Source organism: Acanthaster planci, linkage group LG07 (assembly GCF_054643075.1).
Source record: "Acanthaster planci isolate LZ-2023a linkage group LG07, COTS_SCS, whole genome shotgun sequence".
Classification (NCBI taxonomy): Eukaryota; Metazoa; Echinodermata; class Asteroidea; order Valvatida; family Acanthasteridae; genus Acanthaster; species Acanthaster planci.
Genome location: NC_141783.1, coordinates 13,947,444 through 13,973,719, shown reverse-complemented (window position 1 = coordinate 13,973,719; position 26,276 = coordinate 13,947,444). Strand labels below are relative to the sequence as shown.

Here is a 26,276-nt window from a genome sequence, read left to right as displayed (position 1 = left end):
TGTAGTAAAGGCTAAGCCAGTCCTCATTTTGGTGGCTTCTCTGTTGTCAGTAAAATGTCCACTGCACATAAAGGTTTTGTGGGCACACTGACAAAGTGACGATTTTTTTTTTGTCTGGAAAGGGGTCCCCTACATTTTGGGGCTGTGAAAATAAAGGGGGGTGTCTATGGCCTTCAGTTCAAAGGGGTGGGTTGAGAAGGAAGGGAGGTCACAGCGTGCGACATCCAATTTAAAAACTAAGCTCATGAGCTATTTTCAAGGGTTTTATGAGAGAAAAGGGGAGGGGCTTTGTCATCTCTGTGACACCTTTACCTTAACCCTCCCCCTCTCTATCAAGTGCAGCTGGTTGACATGTCTGACACCAGCTGTATATATGATATCAGCTGGGACATGTCCTGTAATCAAAGTCAGTAGTTAGATCCCCCCCACACAGTTGGGTATAAATCCCTGGGCAAAATCTGGCAGCTACAGCTCCAGAGTCAACTTCCCATGAACTCTAGGGCTCCACTGGCAAGAAGTGATATGTCACTACACAAAGTAGGAATATGGGAGAAAGTCTTCGGCCAAATTCCTTGTACAACTCAAATCTTGCTTCAAGTTATTTGACATACGAACTAGAGAGTTTCTACTTAAATCAATGAAAATTATCAAAATAGCCAAGACCGTGAAAAAAAATGCCCTGTTTTTAAACTGCACAATTTTATTGTAGGATACTTTTTGCGATCCACACCAAAAGCATCACAGGGAACAACATGTTGGATTAAAAGCAGTACAAACAAGGAAGTGCTAATCGAAGCCTCTGTTTCTGAGGAGACCTTTGATTTTCCTGATTAATTTGTTTTCTCATTCGGAGCCTTTCCTTGCATATGGCAGGTCAGCTTGATCTTTCTCTTGCTGCGTGGTTAATGTGCTGTTATTCAACTTCATTGTTAATGAGCAGCATGCAGAGCAGGTGCGGCAATTTATCAAAGAGATGTAGCTTCACCAAAGTAGAAATGCCAAGGTTTATTGAAGTGAAGTGTGCGATTTTTCATGCACTCAAATACTGTTAGTACAAAACACATTTATAAAATTGACAACGCCAAATGCAAAAATGAAAACAAAACATCCCCAGAAAGCTCTGAAGTCCTATTTGAAAGCTCAGCTTCTTAGAGAAATCCTTGATACACGCATCATTGCCCTTGATTTCTTAATGTTTCTCTTCTTACTGTTTTTCTTCACTGAAGCCTTTCTCATAATTATCACTCATCTATTTCATCAAATATGAAATACGCATTTATTTTTGCATCAGTCATTTACATCTTTGATGGTTGATGTAAAAACTCTCCATTTTATAAACAAATAGTAAGGCAATGAATTATTGAATGTAATGGATTCCTTAGGGGCCATCTATTTTTTAAATCATTTTCATGAGCACGGCAAATATCGGGGAGGGGGCTGACAGCCAGAGCTGTAGACTCAAGTCACTTGATGTAGACTCCAATTGTGAGGACAAGTCGGTGTTTTTGTGACTCCTGACTTAACTTATAACTATCAGTTGTTCACTTGTGACTTGTGACTTGACTTGGACTAACACACTATGACTTGTTACCAACACAAGTCAGAAACTACTCAATCAATCCCATTAACTTTTTAAATTAAGCCTATCAACATATGCCTTGCGTTTGTAACATAATCAGTGTAAGACTTCGTTTGGCTCGTGTCTTCTACTTTGGTCTTGTCTGCCCAAGGCCATGCCCGAATCACTTAGGTGTGACTTGAAATCACACATAGCAGACTTGACTTGTACTTGGACAAATTGACCTGTGATTTGCCTTGACTTGGCCTGTCATCAAATGACTTGTGACGTGACTTGTGACACGAACCAAATGACTTGTGACTGGACCAAATGACTTGTAACTTGACTTGTGACTGGACCAAATGACTTGCAACTTGGCCGAGACTTTCAAAAATTGACTTGCTACCACCTCTGCTGACAGCCTCAGTTTTCTGTTCACAAATTGTGAAGAATGATGACTGGAAATCACTGCTTGCTTTTGAATGCTCTTAGGGTCGGAAGAGGAAAAAGAGCATGTTGTATGATGGGGAAAATGACCACAACAAAAAAAAATTACTCCTAGGCCGTCCAAACTGTGTGAGGACAATCCTCAACAATGACATGTTAAAAGTGAAGCTCTTTATCAGATTCCCACAGAGTAAACTTACAGTGTACTGTACGTTAACCACACGACGAGAGTAGGTGCCATTCCATTGCTTGAAACTTACACAAGTTCACATCCTTGGATCAAGAGGAGATTAAGTAGATATGTTGTCAGATGTACATACCTGCACCGATATTTGATGTACAAGGCAGCACACCAGCTCCTCGGACTTGAGCATGCAGCACAACTGTACCAGAACTGCACATAAAGAAAGTACATCTTTTCAACAAAATGAACCGGAGAGAAACTGCAAGATGCAAAATTCATCCCACGCAGTGAGCTGAAAAGCTGGTTTAGATCAACACTGAGAATATTTTACTGATGTCTAGTGAACCATGTTATTTGGAGCATTGGGCTACTGAATCCCTTAACATTAATTTGACACACTGTTTGCTGAGTGTTACCTGAAATTTGGCCATTACAGAAGCAGAGCAATATCATACTGAGGTCATAAGGACACATTAATGTTGGTCTGAGTGTTTAAACCCCACCAGCCAAGTATTTTTACAGGTAACGTGCAGATGAGGAGTGGGTTTCATCCACAGTTGTGTGTATATATTTGCCTCTTTCAAAAGTTTCAAAAGCTTGGCAACTGCTACCTGACACAAGCTTTGAAGCAAGTTTGTTCAACTGTTACGCACAGTAGAGAGGTATTGCAGTTCAGTGGCATCCACTGCACACAAGTGAGTTTAGTGAGTGAAAGACTCTCCCATATTTAATTTGACAAGGTTTGGGATAATTTTGGCACCCCATATGAGTGTGCTTTAATCACGGCCTCTTCAGATTTGGCATTTCTGCCAAGGGTACAATGTATGCAAAAAATTTGTCTGACACTTTCATTTACAAGTTGGGGTACTTCTTTCTATATTTTGAGAATTCTGACAGTTCTGACGTTTTATCATTAGCCTATCACTACCACATAAAGATTAAACACGTTTCAAGTTCCAATCAGTGGTGAACAAATTACAGAAGAAGCAAGTCAGTGATTTATTGATCTCTCTGATTTTACACTGCAAGATCAGCAGGGGTTACTTTAACTGACACTTGAACACTGACCGTGGAACCAGGGGTAGGGGCCAGTGTCCCCCCTTCTTCAACTGGGGGATGACACCCTTACTTTTAGTCAGAACATAATGCGGTGGCGCTTCATGGATCAGTCTTTCAATGGCTGATGTGGAATGGTCTCACAACTGCCCTCCCCCCTCCTGAAAAGTGCTCTATCACTGTGCACTGGAATTTAATAGAACACTACTCCAGCTATAGGTTTTCAAGTGGAAGAGAGACAGCGGAAAAGTACCTTCAATGACAATAACGGAGAGTGCCTCGTCAGGTATCTCAAGAACACCTGCATAAAAGAAATAAAGAAAACAAGTAAATGATGAAGTTTGAATGGCCATGAAGGTCGGGCACTACTGCAAGGCTTAGGGGAAATTTGCTCAAATTTATTCTCCTCAAACCTCTTGGCTAGATGGAATCCTGGAGATTCCAAACCACTGGTAGAACTATAAAAATCATGGATCAATGGATCATGTCAGTCAAGACATCAATATAATATTCTCTTTTTATCCCATACAAACCAAACTTAAAAATGCCTCCTTCCGACTTCTGAGTTATAACAACAAATAGTGTAGTGTTCTCTGTCCAATGACCAGAGTGAATAATCTTACATTTAGTTTAAGGATATTCAGTCTTTTAGTTCATCTGTGTATCTGGTTTAGACTCAGCTATCAAGTCTGAGCAAATACTGCAAAGTGGCATATAAACAGAATCCGCTCACGGTAAACTGTCTGGGCCAGATGCCAGGCTACACGGCTGTCCCCTGCTAAGAGGTCTGACAGAAGTCTCTCGTGTGTGTTGATGGCCTTCAGGAGCTCTCCCAGGAGGTGCTTCTTCTTGACCATGGGAACCTCCGAGTTGGGGTCCTCCATGGTCTCCACGATGCAGGCGAGACAGAAGAGGGATGTGGGACTAGAACCAGTGATGGTCCATTCGGGATCATGTTGGCCATGATTACCGGTGAAGGAGGAAAGTTGACTCAGGTTGGACGTCATGCTGGAGAAGAATTACTTATATATATGAACCAATTCTGACTTAAGACATGGTGCAGATTACCTGAAGTGGAAATTGAGAAAAGGAGGGACAGGTAATTTAAAAATAACAAAGTGCATATTTTGTTGGCATCCAACTGAACTTTTTCCAAGCTTCCACACAACCGATCCAATATAATTACAAAATTCACACTCTGAGACTGAGCACGTGGCATAACGGTTACATGGCTGAAGACTCCGAGATGTAGGTTCAAGACCTATTGTGGGCATTTGGGCTTTTTACCTACCCACAGCAAATCACAGGGTTACTCTTCCATTGTTTTGAATAGATTACTGCAATACGTTCCAGCATCTTTTATTTCATTTTTGTGATTCGCAGCTTTGGAGGATTTGATAATGGAAAGTGCACTGGGTCTGACTTCTATCTCCGAATCTCATAAATATGAATTAACAATGTCAATGTAAGCAGGGCAACAGATGAAGATGAGACACGGTAAAATTGGGATGCATCCAAACAACACTCGCTATACATGTACAAGCTGCTGAGCCAGCACAACAGTAAAAGCATGTACCAGGACTGTGAGTCAGTCAAATAGTCACTGCTCAAAACTATATGTTCAAGTTACATGCCTTACAGTTTGTACATGGTTTCAAAAATATTTAGCCGTCGTGGCTAAAGTTAGCCAGCTACAAGCAGACAGCACCCTCTTTGATGCGTATGCACAAATAAAAAAAGTTATCAGATTACCACTAGATTCCAAGAAGGGTCCTTGATTTAGTAGATAGCACACACATCTTGAGATCATGATACGCGTAACGCCAGGTTCAAGACCCAGCTGTTGCCTTTTTATTATAAAAAAAATGTTTCTTCTTCTGCTAATATTAAACTGACTCCAACACTTAATTACCGGGTGTTACATTTTCTTTTTCTGATTCAAGGCTCTGGAGGACCTTTTCAAAGGGAAAAATGTCTGAAACTGTAAAATTGTCTGATTCCCATCTCGCGAATCCGTAGTCGCAATGACTATGTTGGTGCAGTACCAGACTAAGATTTGTCACACTCACAGTAAGAATGTCCAAGTCCCAAAAATAGTCACTGGACATTTAATTAAATTTAGCCGGAGATGGCTAAATACAGTTGAACCTCGTTAATAAGACATCTTTCGGATTTGGCAAATCACCTTGTTATAACAGGAACCCTTGTATTATCAGAAATGAAAACAATGAGTAACAAATGATTGGGATCTAAAATTTTCCTTGTTATAAGCAAAATCTCATATTAACAGTGCTCTTATTAATGAGGTTAGACTGCATACACTTCCAAGAAATATTCCCCTGCTTGTTAAATTGTAAATAGGCCTAAGCTATTTACCATTTTTAAAGCATTTCAGTTCAAATTTTGTGGATGAAATAAAAGTCATGGAGAAATCTTACATCAAACATATTAAAATATTCCAAACAAGCAAAATACCCTCAGTCACAGTAGAACCAGGGCGGAATATGAACATGGTAGAACTGTTCAAGTTACCCTGAAAAATTCAATAGGCCTACAGTACTAGGCTTAGGCCAACGAGTACTTCGCCTGTCCAGTAGAACAAGATCATAGGAGAGCGAACAGAAGTGACTAGTTTGTGGTCAAACACAGGTCACTGCTATAGGGTCTGGGCCTACACAAAAGTTGCCCTTTTCCGTGTTCCCCAAACCAATTTAGGTCTTATTAAAACAGCTAAGAATAAATAGAGGTGAGCTAAATTTTCTTTCTCACCTTGCCTAGGCCTAAGACTAAGTTTAAGGTAGGTGAAAATGAATTCCCCAAAACATCATTCATCAATCATGTTCACAGTTCGCAGAGATCCTGTGCCAGCAAAAGAGGCCAGACTCGACGAACACCAAAATAATACAATGGACCGGCAGTCGAGAATACTGCATTCCCAATCGAAGTTGTAACACAAGTTAACAGTAAGTGAAAAATAACAAAAAAAACAAAAACAAGCAGCATTCTCTGTAGTTCAACTTAAGACTCAAGTTCACCAACCTTCGCAGCTTCCAACAGAGTAGATGACGTCATAAGATAAAAAGCCAGCACTCTGTCTGATGATTGGTCAAAAGTTGACAAGAACCAGTCTAATTCTCGACCGGTCGCAATTTTGTAAGAGCGCCCTCTGCCGAGTGAGGGCAACCAATCCCCTTCAAAACACTGAAATGGCACTGAGCTTTAAAAAAAAGGATATTGAAATACCTGAAGAATCGTGAACAAGACACTCTTAGTGCTTTTTTGGGCTCTTTAGAATTGATTTCAGGCACCTTGAACCTTTTTTTCTCGTTTTAGATTTTTGAGGTGGGTGTTAACTATTCTCAATTTCAAACGTTCAGAAATGTCTGAATTATTTTTGCGTTAGTCTTGCTGCTGACAAGTTGACACAAAGTAATGAATTCCTCGTATGGTTGTAGGGGTTCGTCCCGAATTTCTTCAATTTTATACTTAGACCGGAGTAAGTACAGTAATATCAAGTGAAAATGGAATAATGAAAGATCAAGTTCGTCCCGTTGATACCGGTTGTTGCGGAGAGGTCAAACTCTACGCCGTTTGCCTTTTATGGATGGAGCGCCCGTGTCATTAGATGGACCCTGGTGGATATGGGCGGGTTGGGAGAATTTACAGCATATCATTGGGAGAGATTAGGAGCAAACAACATTCAATTTTTCACTTTTTTTTCTTCCAGAAATAACTTAACGAGAGTTGATGTTATTTTCTTGAAACACCTTGGATGTTTTGCATTGTTTTTTGCTATACAAATTAACAACATCAGCTTCCCATATATTTTAATAACCTTTGTTTCGAGGGATCCAGTCAAAATCATCATGCAGGTTCGGTAAATACTGTTAGAACATAAGCGAACATGAGTTGCACATCGAACCTTTACCTACATTCTCCTCACTGCCACCTCCAACCCTCACCCAACAATGGTCTATCTGGTGACCAAAATTAATTTTTTAAGACGGGACCGCCAATGGAAAATTAAAAAGCTCCTCTTGGTAACTACGCTCCGTTCTACGGCGATGGGCGGCACAACACTTTCCCTCTTCACCTCAGTCGCAGGGAATGCCTGTCATGTCGCGCATTCCTCTAGCATTCCACGAGATGCGGTTTTGACGTCACCCCCTTCTGACTCGCGGCCTGGTTTTATGCAAATCATATTTTAACTTGCCGGTTGTACTGCATTCTGATAGGTTGGAAGTAACCAGGGTGGGCAGGGTCAGAAGCAAGCCAATGAAATTCTGGCTTAGATGGTCGACCCGGGATGCATAAAATTAATGGTGGGAAGGTGACGTGAACTGGCTCTACTTACTGGTCGCAGTCGGCTCTCTGTGGTTGAGACGACTCCACCGGATTGCCTTCAGCACTAGCTTTCTGCTGCTCGTTGAAAGGTAAGAACAGATTAACATTTAAACAGTACTGGTAATGAAGTTTCTTAAATTTTGAAAGCTCGATAATTGTTACAATGACGTGAATGTATCCTCTGTATATGCGCACATTAACATTTTACTGAAAATATTCATTGAAAAAGTGTCAATAATTTTAAGAAAAATACAGCGACAAAATAGCATTGCAGTTAGTTCCCTCATCTGTCGAATGAGCCAATGGAACAGCATACGGTATATCTATGAAAAAAAAAAAACAAGCGAAAACTTGAATGCTTCGATGCATAACCAAAGAAACTGAAACTGCAATTTGCCTCTTTTTAAGCTAAACAAAGAACATCCAAGTTATTTTAGAGAGAGAGAAAAAAAGAATTATGGTGATTAAAAACTCGTGCTACAATGCCTGAAAACGCTATCCCGACACATTTTAAAATGTATTTGTCATTTTATATTAGTATTGTTTTTTTGACAAATGTAAATGATTTTTACAAAATATATATAAGATGTGTTTAGAAGCACACCACGAACCATTATCTTCTATCTGAAGAAAAGCTTTAGCGGTTAATGTACTTTTTGGATGAGTACCAAATCCTTGTTTGGATAACGGAGTGCGGCCCATTTGTTGCTGTATTTACAGTTCGGACATAATGAGCCCTAACGGCTGTGTTCATAACACCTTATAATACAGGATAACCAAGTTGACTGCTAAGATTAAAAAGAATGTTGATGAAGTGTTTTCGGAAAGCAGTTGATATTAAAAAACAAAAACAAAAACTTGGAACCGCAATAACAATACGCATGCACCTGCAGTTGTAAGCAGTTGTATACTTGTTAATTTTTAGTTTCTTCCGAAAGTTCGCTTCCCTTTGTTCCACTTTTCTGTTTTGTGTGTCTCTTTATTTCCTTGCTCGCCTCTGCAAGTGAAGGGTTGCATGATAATCCAATAGTTTGTCTACATTCGCAAATGAGGCCATCTTGGAGGACTGTCAGATGACGTTTCCAACATAACTGTAATCAGTTCGTCGCTATGGGGGCCCGGAGGGCTAGCCCATCCCCCTGCCGAGCAGCTGCCCCCTCCCCATCGGCAAAACCATACGCATCAACCATGGGCGTATATCCCGGGGGACGGGGTATATATATACCCCCACATTTTTTTTGAGGTGGCGTTTGGGTTATTGAATCACCCCCACACACTTTTTTGTGGTGAGCAAAAAAATTAGAGTGGATTGTGAAAAAGTTTTCAGACTTCCAACGACTAAATAGCATTCAGTATCACTCAAAAAGGAACAATAGTTAAAAAGTCATAATATGCCATTCTGAATACATAACCTATTACAGATGTACATGCATATTGATATCATGAACATCGGCCTCTACATAGAGTCATATTGTGTCATCTCCCACCACCCCACCACACCCCACCCCAATTTCCGGCACAAATTTACACCATAGACATCAACATCATCAACTGTTCTTGCGATGTTCCTCCACATACTATTTTGCCCCCTTACCCGAAACTGAATTCGTTTACGATGATGCTAACAAGTTTAATCTCTCTTCCCGAAAAGCACTTTCAAATTCCCCTTCTCGACAGGTGCAGTGAAACAAGTCGATACACTATTGGCCGGGTCATTTATGAAATTCAAACAACAAAGATTTGGAAAAAGATTGGATACAAAGCTTTAGAACTTTTAAATTCCACATTGGGTTAATAAAAATAGGCAATGAAATGGCAGGAGAGTTTCACAGAAAAAGTTCCAGTGACCCATAAATCAGTTCAAAGTTCGCCGTTGGACCGCAGCTGACCATTGAGAAGACGAGTGCGCTCCAAACGTGGCTCCAACCAATCACTAGTCGTACACGTCCGAATACACAGCGCAAGCGCAAATCCTAGAGGCCGATTGGAATATCGTCTGCTATTAGTATTTACATCGAGCTTAGTTCTGAACTTCTGTTGGCCTACAGGGCTAACCATGCTTTTTGTTTCAATTTCTTTCCAGCCTTGCTCAGTACCTCTTGATCTCAAGTTCCCCAAGCAACACAGGGCAAACAGAAACCTTGGATTCTGGAAGGGCTTGTTTATCGCGTCCAGACAGGCGAAGCTTCTCCATAACTAAACTAAAATTCTCTGCAGTCAACGCGAAGCGCTCAGCTAGCAACTGCTCGCCAAGATGTCGGACGATCCGGAATCATTCTTGACGGTCAACCGCAAGGATCAGTTGGAAGCGGCGGCCACCCAGTTTGACACCAAGAAGAACTGCTGGGTGCCTGATCAAAAGGATGGTTTTATTGCCGCCGAGGTGATCAGCACCAAGGGGGAACAAGTCACTCTCAAGACGGTCACAGGAAAGGTAAATGAACCTCAGTGGCACAACCTTATCACAACTCAGTTTCTGAACTCTTATGTTCTCCAGAACTAGCAGTTTCAAGTAGGCCTAGAGCCTTAGTATGCTTAGTGCATGCATAGGCCCCAGACCTAAAACGAAGCAAAACAAAACATCTTAAATAGCCTAAAAATAGTACTAATTAACAAAAACAGTACACACGGAAGACTAAAGGACACCTAGCCAACAGTCAACATTTTAAAGGTTTTAGTCTACATGGTCTCCGAAAGGTCTGTGAAAGTGTTAGAGCAGACATGAAATAAAATTAGGAGCAGGTTAAATTAATGTTAATTGAAGCATTGAGACTATGCCTGTGAGCCTAACTGTCACAGATTGGCTTAATTAACAATTAGGCCTAAATATTGAAATTTCGAGCCCTTTCACTGAATTTACTAGCTAAGAAACAAAAGAAATAAAAACAAGCATGAACAAGGATGACAAACTAAGAAAATAACCAATTAATGTGAAAGGACCATTTACAGTGGTTCAACTTTTAAAAGCAGTTTTGAAAACTATGTCAGCAAGTGTAATTGATTTCAGTTTCAAATTTTGGTCTCAAAATTTGTTGTTGGAAAGTTATTCAGTGCAGTTGGGCCTGTTTGACTGTTTTTGAAGATTGAGCATGAAGGTAAGAGTGACCAATCCAGTGATAAATGTGATTGCACTCAGTTTCAAAATGGATAAAATATTATTTCTTTGTATATAGTCATTTTTCTTCCAAGTATTAACATGGTTTTGAGTGGACACACCAGTTTAAAATTCCACTTCACATGTCCAAACGCAACCTGAGCCCCATCACAAAATCCTTAACCTGCACACTTTATTAGTTTGACCCCATCTTTGTTACAAAAGTAAACATTTGCCCAAGGTCTTAGCCCTTGTTGATTTACAAGATTAGTGTGGTGACTTATGTGTGAAACACTCAGCTGAACAAAAGGCTTGCATAATCATTGAAAGGGATACAGGCACTGGTCAGTTATTAAAAAAAATGACATTTCTCACGGATTCATTGGCCCTTTCTTATCAAGTAATTAAATAAATAGTTGGCTGGTGCAAAAGTGGAACTGGAATTAAAAGGAACAAAACACAGCACTGTTTGATTCGTTGCACAATTATAGAAAGTGTGTTCAGTACATTATCTTTTCAAAGGAAATCTTATTTTGAATCAAGAAAAAACTAGAACGATAATACATTACAAATACAAACCAAATTAAATCTGCTCAGTACAGGATAATAATGAATTTATAAATCTAAATTATAATTTATAATTATAAGTTAACACTATGGGACAGTAGCCAGCAACTCACAGTAACCTTGTTTTCACAAACTTAATTTGAATGGTAGATTAATTAACTCTCCTGATAATTGAACAAGTTTTATAGGGTGGTTGATGTTTACTGTAAAGGCTTCAACACTTGATATTAACCTTGTTTTTCAATTCCGTTAAGGGACACTATGTTCAGCTCCTATCTGTTGCAAACCTTTTACAAAGGGTAATTTTTCTCTTACATCTCTCGGGCTTTTCTCCTGGGGCTAAAATTTCCTTCTTAATCTCCTCTCATTTCAGTAATGAAGCATGATCAGACTACACATGGAACATGAGAAATTTCATAAGAAAATGTGGTCAAGTGATCAATGCTTTGTTTTCTCCATTGCTCTTTACAGCAAGTGACCCTCAAGAAAGATGATACCCAACAGATGAATCCTCCCAAATTTGAGAAGGTGGAAGACATGGCTGGTCTTACCTTTTTGAATGAGGCTAGCGTACTGCACAACCTCCGATCCCGTTACCACTCAGGTCTCATCTACGTGAGTATTTGATCAAATTTGTTAATTGGCTATTTTGTAAACAAAATTTTCAGATTGACAATTAAATAGTGCATTCTCTGAGTGTACAGTATTCTGCGCTGATGTATAGAGAGCATTCTTGCAGGTGATAGTATACTTTACTGTTGCAGACAAATCTTTGTATTTCACGTTATCCAACCTGAAGCCAATCACAAATTATCCATGATTTGACTTATAAAATATTGGCTTGTGATGAACTCAGTTACAATCCTGGTGTGAGTACAGAATAATGTATTAAAGTATCGGTACATGTATCAATATTAAGTATGAGTATTGACCGATGTTGTCCTTAAAGTGCATTTTGATACTAAGATTATCAAAGTATCAAAATTCCTGAGTATTTTGTAAGTATAAGTGCAAAATTCCACAGTGTTTAGGGCCACCTACATGTAAGCTGGTGTGACATTTTTGGTTGTGCTGGTGTATCATTTAACTTTTTGCTTTGTAACCAGCAAGTCAATGTAGATAGTTCCACTTATGCTTATCTGCATTAATTAATAAATCATGTTTTCCATTGTATTGAAGTCAAATCTTACTAGATAGGTTGACAGTGCCTAAACCTTACTTGTTGGGCCTTGAATAATGACTTAATCTGTTAAAATTGTCACAACCGGTTTTATTTATTATGCAAATGCAGACTGTTACAAGAAAGTTCTCTTATTTGAGTGCATCCAATCAGATGTTGTAGAAAAAAATGACCAAATACTAATGCTGAAGATTGAGAAACTAATGTAAGTTCTTTTTACTAGATTATTGTATAAATTACTGGGGCAAAACCATGCATATGGCACATATCTACTTTGCACCCATGAGGCTGTAGTAGGTGTTGATTAGTTACTTGTCCAAATTGTGGCCATGCCCGCATTCAGTATTCACTCAAAAGAAGACAGTATTGTGGGAAACTTAAAAGTTTGCGTGTTATATACACCAATGCAAACCAACACAGCACACGCCTTTTGGTCTAATTTCTGTGGTGTGTGTGAACTATGGCATTCCATTTACATGTGAACAAACACATCTTAGCTGGCAGTTGTCCAGTTTTTAAAGTAATTCGGCAGACCAGTCAGGGAGTGCAGGATTTGATACCAAACAGAGAGAAACTGAGAGAAATTGTTCACCAGCCAGTGTGCCACAACTGTAATTCTAGAGGTGACTATTATGGACTGGCACCCCCTGGTGACCTTATTAAAATTTTGGCCTGAATAAACAACTCCCTTGGAGTTTGTGAAAAAAAAGTAAGAAAAAACTTCCAAACTAAGTTACAAGTATGGTTTCCAGATGTAATAAATTTGTGTTCACTCAGGAAATGTTTTGTAACAAAGCATATTCCTTTGCATCCATCGTTTTTTGATGTACATTGTACATATATATCCCAGTACTTAAAGAATTTTTATGCAAAAAAACACCTTTCTGAAAATTGAAGGTAAACTGCATATCCAGGCATGCTTTAGGTCCAAATATGTTTCATTTGATTTTTATAGTGAAGGCATCCAAGTTGAGTTTTAGATTTGATACTTCTAATACTCCAAATTATAAATCTACTCAACTTGGATCGACTGTACTTCAAGTCATATTGAAATTGGCATATTGTACACTGATGAACAATATTGAAGCAAATATTATATATATTTCAAAACTTTCTTTAATGGTAAGTTTTGTTTTGAAATTTGTTTTGAAATTATTAATTTTTTTGTGATCTAATCTTTTGGAAGAACCTGCAGTGTGGCAGTACCATTTCAGTACTTACAGAGCAACATTTAAAGCATCAAAATATAATTACTACGCTCACTGTCAGTTTTTGCGCAAAAGGAACTTGGTAACGTGTTTTCGGTGGTAGGTCTTTTACATGCAACTTAACCTTCAGCTTTCCATAATCCATATACATGTAGTTTACTTGTATGCATGTTTGTCTGTCCACACTACAAGGTACGTTTGCACAAAACCAAAATCATCTCTTTCTTTAACAGTGTTAAGAGTCAAGAAATGAACTTTAACAGTTTTAATGATTGTAGAGATAATAATTTACACAGTTTAATAGGATTTGGTTGTTTGTTGTTAAAATAATCAGGATTTGGATGAAAATGTCCAGGATATTTTAGGGGTTCCAATGGGACATGCACATAATTCTGTCAACTCACGTTTTTCCAGGTTATTTAAAATACCACTCTCATGGAGAAAAGCAATTCATCTATTAAAACATTTTGAGAAATGTGTTAAAGTCTATGGCTTTTTATTTGTTTAAGTTATTCAGGAATTCAAGGAGAGCTAATTAAGGAATAACGGTGTCCGTCCACAGAGTGACAAGCATGAAACAGACTGATTTTGCCATTTTTTGAGCAGATCTTCCTGAGAACAGTTTTTACAATAACAGTTTACATCATATTTGTGTGTTTTTTCATCAGACGACAAAACTAAGATTTGATTTTAGAAATTGCAAATGTTTGTCCACTATTTTGTAATGTTTGTCACAACTATTTTTCCCCTCTGAATGTAAAAATCTTAGAAGACTTATCTTTATGAGTATATACATTTATTAAAAAACCAAATTTAATAAATAACGAAAAATTCATCAGAAAAAGTCAGTTCATTTTGCTGAAATGAAAGTGAGAAGACTGTCTGTCCACAGATTGTGATGTGTCAAACGTTACATCTGTCCATGTAACAAATGTTACTCATTGAGAAAAACTTACAGTGTTCATTTTAGCTGAATTTAATAGTCTTTTAACAAAATGATTTTGAAAACTGAAAACGAGCAAGTTTGGTTTGTGATCAATTCTGTTTTCATGCTCTCATTCAAATACCAGAAAAATGTCTGTCCATGTGACAAACATGATGTCTGTCCAGTGACAAACGTTACATTTTGTTCTTGAAATAAATTTCAGTGCTATCTACACTGGAACTGTTTTTGTGAGATAATGAGAGTTTCTAACAGTAAAAACTACTAAAAACTACTAAGAGTATTTAATACATTCAGGTAATTTTCAGTTGTGTTTTGAATTTAATTTTCATATTTAAGAAACAAAGTATCTGTCCATGTGAGAAATGTTTTATCTCCAAGAATATACTTCTGTAATTTCTCAAATACTGCTCAATATATTTTTACCTTTCTGTGGCAACAATCAGTAACATATCATAATCAGAAGACATATCTAAGCAAAAAATAATCGCAAAATTTCACAGTTGGAAATTTGTATTGAATGTCATGCAAATGTGTCTTTTAGTGTTGGCAGACCATCAGACCAGTGCAGGTCTACACAAGGCAGAATAGCTCAACCATGCATAGAGTGTGGCACCAGACAGTCAAACATGAAATGCTACATTCCATCTGTACTGTGTGGGCATGCCTGACCATATAGGGTGATGCCTCAGATTGCAGTGAGAAGAGAGGCAGGGCACGTAGTAATCACTTCCCCAAAAGCTAAAGGTCTTAAGGAGCATGTGATAGTGTGACCAAAGACGTTATGCCTACAGTTAAGCCTCTAAGAAGCAGGCTGGTGGCACCAAAAATATGTTGCCCGGAGCTCAGCTGTCACCTTGTCAATTAAGAAAGTTTTGACTTGGGTTTGGTGTGATTAACAGTACATAGATGCTAGACATTTATATGGAATATATTTAAAGATGAAAGTAGACCATAAGATTTTAGATGCAATGAAAAGGTTGGAAAAGGTTGCATGTAAAGTATGTTATTTTGTGCAACCTTTAACTGATGCATTGGAAACTTGAATACTGTGTTACTACACACATTCCTTCATCAAAAGCAGACCAGTTTATTGCCATATATAGTTGCTTTGGGAAGGGCAAGAAACCTTTTAATTTAGATTTTTAGTCTTTCCTAAATTGAGGGAACAACATGTTTTTTTTTACCTATTCATACATGTATTTATTGACCATTGGGCAATTTATTGAAAACACCTGAGCAGTTTAAAAACCCATCATGTTTGGGTGACCTTTACTATGAAAACAAACAAAACCCTGGACATCACTCCCCAAGGAGACCTCATTAATAAATGGGCAGTCATAATATTTGGACAGAAGAGGGAAATATTTAGCATGATTCATTGTTCTCTTGGGTATATTGGTACATGTATACATAGATTAGGATATTTTTTGTTTGCTTGTCTGGTGGAGATTTGTTCTCATTTTTGATGGAACTATTGTAACATGTTAGTTGTAGTTGCAAATTGCACTGAAAATTTCAGAGCAACATAAAAGGAATTCAATGAAATTCAGGTTTTTAAAAATCAACCTCATAAAACAGTCCAGAAACTGTACATACATGTAGATTACAATGAGTGACATCTAAATGGGAAATTAAGATGAAACGTAAGGTTATAATAAAATAGAAGTAAAAAATGAGAACACTTGAAAAGTTGGAAAAACAGGTCCCGATTAAGTGACATTTAGCAGGAACAAGCAACCATAAAATTATGTAACAAGTACTTTGGAGAATGAAGAAAGGAAGATGAAAACTGTGTTCGGAATAATTAATAATAGGGCCTATAGTAATGAAAGTTTGAATGAGTATTGTCTGAATAATTTTCTTTCAGTAACTGCTGAAATGCAATACTCTTTCTGTTTTGAAGGAATTTAAAAGGTAGATAAACTTGAAAGTGGGCAGGGGTTCAAATGTATAAAAAGGCTTCAAAGCAGAGTTCAAAGCACTTTACATTAATTGGTCTCGATCTACATGTATACATGCAGCAAACATGAATCACATTATCTGTAAGGAAAAATGTGGAGAAAATAAAAGAAGCCTTATCAAGTGATCAAGCATGAGCCTGATCGGACAGGATGAAGAAAGACGAATATAAGTTGTTTCCCTATTCTGAACCTCATAATCTTAGAAATTTATTCTTTACCATGGTACTTTATGTATTCATTACAGCTGAAGTGTAGGCCTTGTTTGCACACAAATATGCTCAATGTACAGGCAGATTCAGGCTTTTGAAGGTTACATACCAATGGCAATTTTTGAGGATCAATTACTTATAGTAAAAATACTTTGTTTTCATTCAGGCCCAATTGGCATTTGTTCTAAATATTAAAATGAAGTGGATCATATGGTTGGGAATACAGTTTAAACCAACAATGACAACAAAAGGAAAAGGAAAAAACAACAGGGAATTTAAGAAAAATAGTAATAGAGTTATCAGTACTGAAGGTGAGCAATAATTCAGTAAATTTTCAAAGAGTTAGCTGTAGAGCGAAACTTAAACCTACTGACCTATTAATCTGGCTGAATACAGGTGTACTGTGACCCCTTCTCAGCTTGACTTTGTACAAAGCAAACACAAAGGGAGTTTGGGGATTACATCCACTTAACTTTCTAAGTACCAGGCCAGTAATCTTGAGTAAATTTACTTAATGGGCCATTTGTCCAGCATGAACAAATGTGCATACAGGAGACATGTAAAGTTTGTGTACAAAGAAGCTAATTTTAAATGCAAGTCAAAATTTTGCTCTGATTTATTGCTGTTGTTGATGATCTCCAATGGGCCAGTGATATTCTGAAACTGCAGTTAGAACATCATTAAATCAAAGGATTTAAAGAGTAAAACATCTCCCCTCCCTGTTCTATTGACAGAGTTGGATTGTCCATTGTAAGCTATGTGTACCTGTTCTGCTCTGTATATTCAGTGATCAAAGAAAAACATGTCCAGATTACTGGTATTTATAACCTGTATCTTCAGTGGTGTGTATTTGTGTAAACAATATATGTGGCAACAAGTTTGGTTTACTTACCAGAGGTGTCATTGATTTTAATGTTGGGCAAAAATGCAGGTGTTTTTTTCTACAGATAAGAAAACATTCAGAGTTGCATTTCTTCCTTACCAGCACTTCAAATTTCCTGGTGCAGATCTTTGATGTCAATTACCCATTCCAAAGAAACTGTTGCTAGACAGTCTGGGAATACATTATGGAATCAATAGGCCCCCTCCCCTTGTGAATAAATCAAGCTATTCAATCTGCTGTGTTAAATGAGTCTGAAAAGTAATTCAGTTAGGAATGCTGGATTGCAAAAGAGAACACAAAACCAGTTTGACAGAAGAGGAATGCTGATAAAAATAAAGACTAGTCAAGTTTCAGAGCCAGATTTATTGGAAAAACATATATAGTGTTACATTAACACAGCTTTTATATTTATTGCTGTATTCTGCAAAAGTTCATTGATCTATTATGAAGGAGATTCAAAAGTCCTTGAACAGAGGACAGGATTACAGCTAAGTAATATTTAGTTTCAAGATTACAAAAAGTTAGAACTTGAATTGAGGTATTTGCAGTACAAAAATAGGGATTAAAAATGACTTCATAAAGGAACAACCTGGTTTTTATTGTATGTGATCGCAGAGTTTTGATGTAGAACTTCTTGCACACTACTGTCTACATAATTGCATGAAGAATATGTGTTTGTAAGACCTTTGCTAGTCAGACAAGATTCACTCATTTCTTGGTATGATACATGTTCAAACATGTACAAAAACTTCCTCATCTGGTTCATATACACCAAGTATCATAAATTTCCTAGTTTTCCATAGACTAGCAAATGTTCTTACAGCTGTAGGGCCTGTTTGTGAATGGGCCATCAGATCCTGTCACTCTGGCCTAGCAAATGAGCATAATTTCAAATCTACATGTACCAGTAAGCAAACCCAAGAGGAACTTGGAGCATCCTTTGGGCTCCATGTCTAAAGCCGTAGCTCTAGTGCACTTCACTGCCATTGAGTAGAGAGTGAATGGCTTTAACGTTCACACAGTGAGCACAGCTAGCAATGCTTAATATGGTCAGGACTTGGCTGGGGTATGGCTTGGTGGATATGTTAGGAATTCCACAAGGGGTTGATGGGTATCTTAATGGTATTTGGTTGGGGTTTCCTCATTTAACCTGACTGATCCTCCAGGGGTTTCTTTCTAATTTTTCTTTCTAATAGTTCTTTATAATATTTTCTTAGAGCTGAAATGGGCATTACTTAGGGACTCACAAATTAACAACTACTGTGGAAAAGTTAATGGTGAGCTTTTGAACTTGTCGATATTTTGTTTTACTAGGATGTTGCTAATATAAACTTTATGCACATACCATTTTACTAGGGGTATTCATCCACAAATTTTACGTAAAATATTAAACACACATTTAGCAGCAGAATTAACATTTTGAATAATACCACGTAGGACATATGCACGGCAAAGTCAAGGGATATCATGAAAACCAGCAGGATTTTTATAACTGACTACTAAGTTGCAAGCGAAGTACATGTGTACTACATATATGCTAGTACTTCAGGGTTTCAATTTGAGAATGTTTGTACATTTTGTGCTCCTTCTCAGTATCACGGAGAAAGTCCTCAACTCGATTTAGATTCATTGACTTTGCAAAATATGTTGAATTCATTAAGTACAGCCAGATCATTTTTTTCTTTTCTTTGGGTTGGGATCGTTATATTTTTACGATGGGCATGGGTAATTAGAATAATGTTATGAGATGAAATCCTCCAAATGACACTTCTTGATGGTTATTTTAGGCTTTAACAATGTACGATTGATTTTTGCTTTGCGAATTGTCTCCAACTGCAGGTGTCATCCTGAGTAACATTTCATGAGTTTTGTTATTTTTTAAAAACTTTTTTATCAAATTATTTGTTTGTGTTTTAAACCTAACTGCAGACATACTCTGGATTGTTCTGTGTGGCCATCAACCCTTACCGCCGTCTGCCCATCTACACCGACAAGGTGGTGATGCTGTACAAGGGCAAGAGGAGGAATGAGATGCCACCCCACGTCTACTCTGTGGCTGATAATGCCTACCATGACATGTTGCAAGGTACAATACATGGGGCAGAGCCACACCCATAGACAGGTGGCTAAGTGGTTCATGCATGGGTGCATCTTTTTTGACTGTGAGATTGACAGCACCCACTCTTTACATACATGACATTGTGGAATTTTAAACAATGGTAGCAGAATGATTTTCAAAGTGGGGGGGGGATTTGTGAGACCATCATGCATCAGCCATTTAATAAGGACCTGCTAAAAGTGGGCGGGGGGGGAACTTTCCCCCAAGTCGGACGGAAGGGGGGGCAGTGGCACCCCCCACCGCTACAGGTACAGCTTCGAGTGAGTTTAAAAGAATTTAGATCTCAGACTCTTCAAAACTGGTCTGACGTATTCCAATCTGAATATGAAATGGTGCATCTGTATCTATGTTGTAATTAAAGACGATTTACGTGTAACCAAAGATAAATGTCACTCTTAGTTTGGCATAAGTTGGTTGGAGTTATCATTACAGATGGTTAGGAGCCACCGGTATAAAGTAACTACATATCCTTTGTTGTGGAAAGAGGGGTACATGAATTTATTTGAAAACTCTAGATGTAAAGATTAGTTAAGATAAATCCACCAATTGGCAATTACTGTTAGGGAGGGGAGTCAGATAAATATTTTGTGTAATTCTATCAAATGAACTTCTGCAGGGGTCTAAAGAAGGAGCACAGGATGTTGGCAGGAGGTATCGAATAAATTTGTTGTTGGAAATTGACTGTTTCAAATTCAACATTAACAAGACTGTAGGACAGGAGGTCTGTTCTTGCATGGGAGTTTCTGCAAACTAGTTTTCAAATGATACACTTTGCTACCACATAATTTATGATGAAAACAACATGTAAGGTTACTTGTAATTTTCCACCTATCCTCCCAATACTCACATTGGTACACTGTTATCTTGATATGTTTACGACCACAGTTCCCTTCGCTTTATTGGGAAGTCCAATTATGTTGTAAGTTGGTATACTGGCCTGCTGTGCAGGAAAATGTCATGCCCATTAAACTGTCTGCCAAGGAAAATATATGTCGCGCATGATTATGTGATGACTCATGAACTGAAAAGAACGCTGTGTGTTTGGAAACAGGGTTATTTTTCCCAAAGAGAATGGAAAGAGTATCTCAGCCGCCAAAACGTAAATGATTTGGTAAAAAGTTCAGTGCAACAAAACCACCCCATCATTCACTGTGTCTGTAGTATAGACAGATTAAGTTTGTGTGTTACTCAAAATGGGTCAGCAAGTTGTTATGGGTAAATGTGATCCGTACCATGAGGTTTAGGGAGGACCATTTCACGAATCCCTAAAATATAACAATCAGTGTTTATTTTTATATTGATATGACTTCTTATAAACATGCGACTTGGAAAATGAAATCGGAAAAGTTGGCATTTGATAAAGTTAAAGGCATGGTCTGTTTGTAATTAGGTGTGTTGAAATCCAACCTTTACTACGCCTTTCTCCTTTCAACTTTCACTTTTCCTCCAGATCATGAGAACCAGTCCATGTTGATCACGTAAGTTTCTCCTATGAATAACAGAGTGTGACTGATTGGTAGTGAATTTTGTTTTTGTTTTTTTTTGATGGTGGTGAAAACTTCATTTGCATGCATTTTCCCCGCATTCATCATTACCAAATTGTGTTGTGTCATCCAATTTTAAAGATATATATACATTATATGATGAAGATATTTTTGGTGATATTGAAGCTTACTCGTTGAGTCTTGACATGTCTAAAACTTGCAGGGGTTTGAAAGAGTTTGCCATTTACCCCCTGCAGTCTCTTTTAAAAATGTGCATAAAAGTCTATTTAAATAGACACATATCAAAATATAAAAATCAGGGATCTACATTTTATTGATTGTAACACAAAGTGCTGTGTCGGTTGCAAAAATTCTATTGCACTATTTTGATATGACACTTTGTGGTGCAATCAACAAGTTGTTTGACTGTATCTATTCAGTGGTTATTTTAACATTGCAGTTGTACGTTGTATTTGTTTCTGACTAATAACCGATTTCTTGCATCTCTTCTAACTTCTAGAGTTTTTCAAGTCCAGGCATCTCATAAGCATCACTACTCGACAGATCATATAAAAATGAAGAAAAAGAGAAAACACCTTGATCACAGTCTCTATAGAACATCCATTTCCTACCAGACACCTTCTCTTATAGGCTTAAAAACCATCTTGTAGATTGAGTTTCCATACATTGGAGAATTTGACCAGTACCTCACTTTTGTTACTTATTCGGTTGTTGTACTCTATGAACTTTTTATCCCTCCGTTAATTGAGTGCTGTGAGAATGTGACTTAGATAGGTTTGTAAGCAGACATATAGTTCATCATTTTATCTGAACATAATCCTAAAAATAATCGTAGGTGTGGCAATACTAAATTCTCCCTTAAACACTTTGATTTAATACAAATTTTCATTTTTGTGTTGTAGTGGACTCTCTGCTGTTAACTGACAACGGTGTGATTGTGAATAATCCCTTTTTGAAAAAAAGAAAAACAATCCCGAAAAATTCTCTCAACTAATACCCTTTAATTGTGAATTTTTATACTGCTCATCTTTACAGCGGAGAGTCCGGTGCAGGAAAGACGGAAAACACCAAAAAAGTCATCCAGTATTTTGCCAACATTGCTAGTTCTTCAGCGGGCAAAGGGGCCTCTGAGGAAGGGAAGAAGGTAGTTTGCTTCTGAACAAGCCACGAGATGCTAGGTCACAGTGACGGGGCAGTAGTATAAGAGCAGCACTGCACACACCCAGGCTGCCTGGCCTCCTCCACCTCCTGTGCCATTTCTCCCATACCCGATGTTTACTTTTTTTTTCTTCCTTGCACGATATTTTATTTATCCGAGTTTGAAGACAAACTACAAACTCCAGAAATTGAATCCTGTACCAACATGCATTTGCTTGATATGCAGACAAAGGAATGAAGTGACAGACAAAAAAATGAACCCATTCCTGAAAAACTATAAAGAATGACTTCCTGCCAAGGAAACAAGATGCAAACAAAGGTTGCGTTAGTGACTCATTTTATCCTTCAAGTAGTGCATGCTTAACATCCCTAGCAGTGATCTAACATCTAACACATTAAAATGATGCCATGCATCATAATTCAATTCTAGTGTGTAAAGCAACGGAATTTGTTCATGTTTTTCAACACATGCTCTTCCGTCCATAACTTCTGTTATAGTTTTTCCATGGATTTTCCATGAAAATGACTGAATAACTTTGGTCCCCTGGTATGTGTGTGTTTGTTTTTCAACTGTGATCTGTTTTGCAAATGACATTGATTTAAAACAAGTTTTGAAATTAACCTAAATTTAATATCAAAATTAGAAGTCTTTTATTGCTCAAAAGGCTATAATTGTTCCTTTCTCTGGTTTTATTGAAAATTTTTGTCAAGTGTGAAGAATGTTTTGTTTGAAAAACATTCAAATTAGTTGTTGAAAGATAACCCCCAGTAGATTTTCATTGGGTGAGTGAAAAGGACTACACATTTCATTTGTGAATGTTTATGCTGTTGAAAGTGATATTGTTATTTTTTCTAGAAGTTGAAAATGTTCAGGTCGTTTAATCAAATTAGAGGTTCTAACATTTACTAAACTTTGCAAGTAGATAGCTTCTAACATTCCTCCAGCTTGCATCTTAAACTTCTCAAAAGACCAAATGGAGTAACAAAAACCCAGCTTTTGTTAAAAGCATACGGTACTTGAGAAAGAAACCTTGACTGTATACTCCTTTGAATCCTTGCATAAAATTCTGATCTCCTCACATTTCCCTTTCTGCATTTCCTGCAACAGCAACAAAATTATGCATAATAGTCATTTGCCATGATGAAAAACCCTCTGCCACCAAAATCTGTGACCCACTATCTTGTTGGCAATAGTTGAAGCCTGGAAAACCTCGCATCACTGCTGACCCGCCCCTTTGTTTTTTCTCATTCATTGTGTTTGTTGTATTTGTTGGTGGGTCAGGGGTCATGCAAGGTGCCTTCTTGTCTCGTTCTCAGTGTGCGCTTATGGTGATGTTGGTACGTTCTGGGTGTTAGTTTGCAAAATGGGGCCCTGCTTGGATAACTGTTGAGGGACCGTTGATGTAAGCACCCTTGTACATGTACATTTGGCAACCTCCTTTGCAAAGCAGCTGCATAGAAACAACGCATTCTTGATACACATAGGGTATTTTTCATGTGCAGCCCGGTCAGTGTAGTATTCCACGTAAACAGCAGCAATATTCATTCAGTTGGGAAAATGCCTCACCTCACAAGAGACAGAGCAGTCTCCCAGTCTAACTTAACTCTAAAAAAGCTGGGGGGGGCAGAATCCCTGCCACACTGTGAGATCGGCCAAATAACCCGGCTTTTTGAGGGTTATGTTCTAGCTCACACGTTTTCTTGATCAAGAGAGTTGAGAAGAGTTAACGCTGATCATAATAATACAAAGACTCAAAAGCAATACATATATCAGTATCGTGTCTATATCCATCTGCTTCCACCTGTAATGTAAAGGGGTTGGGCACCCTCATATGTTATCCAGCCAACAAGTGTCAAGGGTTCCCATTCCTAAGATATTACCCAAAACTATAAACACAGTACTCATTTTGGTTCTGTAAACTTCACAAACCAATCCGGTCAGGAAATTAATGTGGGATGCATGTACTATCTTCTGCGCTACTGGTTATAGTTTGATTCCAAAAGATCTATTCCCTGGAATTTAGAGACAAGTAAATATCATTTGTTATTGCTTGAAATAAAGCCTACGCTGGCAAACAATTTGGAGGGGATGCTTTCAGTATTAAAGTCTCCTACATTCCAAACATTCTATCTCCACTCACTCTGGCACCCATATCCCGTTAAACAATCTTCATCACCATGCGCAGTTCCTTGCAACGTTTGACTCAATTAGTAATTGTTGACAATCTCATGTGGTCTCTTTCCGTCTGAGGTGTACTGTATGTTTTCTTTTTAGATCTTCACAGAGTAAGTCTTGAGAGCTGCTAAATCTTTTGATGCATTGCTGTAAACATTCCAGGACACTTCTGAGAAGAAATAAAATAAGGTTGAAATTTTCAGGCTTGAGAGACAAACCATTGTAGCTTGTATGGACTAAGCAAACTTCAGGAAGTCGGAATGGATACAATTATTTCTTCTGCCCTGGTGTAAATAAATCAGCCTGACTTAAGACTTGCACATCACTAAATCAATTACAGAACTTTTAATCATAATTTATAATTTTATTGCACAAGTGTGATTATGAATTCATTCAAATTGATAATCACGTAAGACATAAAAGAGATCTTATAGTATAAAACAAATAATTTCTTTTCAAATTCATGGAGATGAAATGCTTGAAAAGAAAAATTTAGGAATAATTATAGTTCAGGCTCAGGGAACACCTTCCTTAAAGCAATCTGCACCACTTTATAGAGGTGGTATGTGCCTCCACTTTGGCTGGATGTGACCATTAGAATTTAAAGGTTGCAACTTTAGGTCAGAGGTCGTGCCACGATGCCAGAAGTCAGTTATGAAATGCATCAATTCCTTTCTAGGAGACGTCACCTCAGTGAGTTACATAAGTTTTAAAAAGACATTTATTCCTTGTTCTCTCTACATGTTCTTGTATCTGCTGTTCACTGTTTGTTGATTTTGTGTGAAAACTTGTCTTTCCTCTCTATTTCTTTCCATGTGACATAACTTCAAATCCTTACTTCATTTTTCCCGTTATCTTATATCTCATCACTGCCTTTATTTGCATAATATGAATATTCACTGTCCCAAAAACAACCCGCAATGCTGTACTAGGGTAACTTGGAAGATCAAGTCATCCAGGCCAACCCCCCTCTGGAGGCCTTCGGAAATGCCAAGACGATCCGTAATGACAACTCCTCACGTTTTGTAAGTAATGAACAATGAGGGGCCACTGCCTTCATTTGTGCTGTGGTAATGGATTGCCGTGTTAGAATCACTCATCATTTTCCTCATTTGGAAAATGATTTGTTTTACCATAACAGTGTGTAGTAGTCTTGCTGAAGAATCACAAATACCGTAGATGTGATTTAGTCTACTTCCATAGATGATAGAGATACTGATTATTCTTAATTTTCACTGAAGTAGTCTGAAGAGATAATTCAAGTCTTTGTAGTAATTATGTATTATTAATATTTTTGATCATGTTGTGAAGGATGCATAAAACTGGCACAGTTTCCTTTTTGGTATTTCAAATAATGTCTGATTTATTTTCCATGGATGAATACAGGGTAAATTCATCCGAATCCACTTTGGTACAACGGGCAAGCTGGCAGGAGCAGACATTGAGACTTGTGAGTTTCATGTCTTTGGTTGTATTTTTTTGCCTATTAGTGCAGAAACAGGGAGTGTGAGGTAGCTATGGAGGAGGCTACATTGTCTTTTCTCTGATGACGTTAAATGTAAACCACTCGGTGTGTGCACAAAATTGAAAAAAAAAAGACAAATATTGTGTAATATTCGAAAAATAAAAATAAATCATCCCAATATCAAGGATGATTTCTTTTTTCACATGAACAAATTTG

General features: G+C 37.8%; 2 protein-coding genes across 8 annotated transcripts in view; one reads left to right on the top strand and one right to left on the bottom strand.

Annotated features, from left to right (window-relative positions):
• Positions 1–6,416, bottom strand: part of LOC110980870 (meiosis inhibitor protein 1-like) — a 33,360-nt gene extending 26,944 nt beyond the window's left edge. For 2 of the 5 annotated variants that reach the window (XM_087139136.1, XM_087139140.1), the window contains exons 1-4: positions 6,015–6,278; positions 3,979–4,313; positions 3,499–3,546; positions 2,326–2,399 (exon numbers count right to left, since the gene is read on the bottom strand). In XM_087139136.1, the coding sequence (XP_086995262.1) occupies positions 2,326–2,399; positions 3,499–3,546; positions 3,979–4,252 (396 nt within the window). In that variant the 5' untranslated portion in view covers positions 4,253–4,313; positions 6,015–6,278. The other 3 variants (XM_087139139.1, XM_087139137.1, XM_087139138.1) reach the window with 3 other exon arrangements.
• A 1,106-nt stretch (positions 6,417–7,522) lies between these two features.
• LOC110980848 (myosin heavy chain, striated muscle-like) overlaps positions 7,523–26,276 on the top strand; it is a 61,299-nt gene continuing 42,545 nt past the window's right edge. For all 3 annotated transcript variants that reach the window (XR_015426073.1, XR_015426072.1, XM_022237866.2), the window contains exons 1-8: positions 7,523–7,678; positions 9,673–10,023; positions 11,722–11,865; positions 19,567–19,723; positions 21,207–21,234; positions 22,297–22,405; positions 25,528–25,620; positions 25,982–26,045. Coding sequence is in view for 1 of the 3 variants with exons in the window: in XM_022237866.2 (XP_022093558.2) it covers positions 9,844–10,023; positions 11,722–11,865; positions 19,567–19,723; positions 21,207–21,234; positions 22,297–22,405; positions 25,528–25,620; positions 25,982–26,045 (775 nt within the window). In the remaining 2 variants the exon portion in view is untranslated. The remainder of the gene's footprint in view (positions 7,679–9,672; positions 10,024–11,721; positions 11,866–19,566; positions 19,724–21,206; positions 21,235–22,296; positions 22,406–25,527; positions 25,621–25,981; positions 26,046–26,276) is intronic.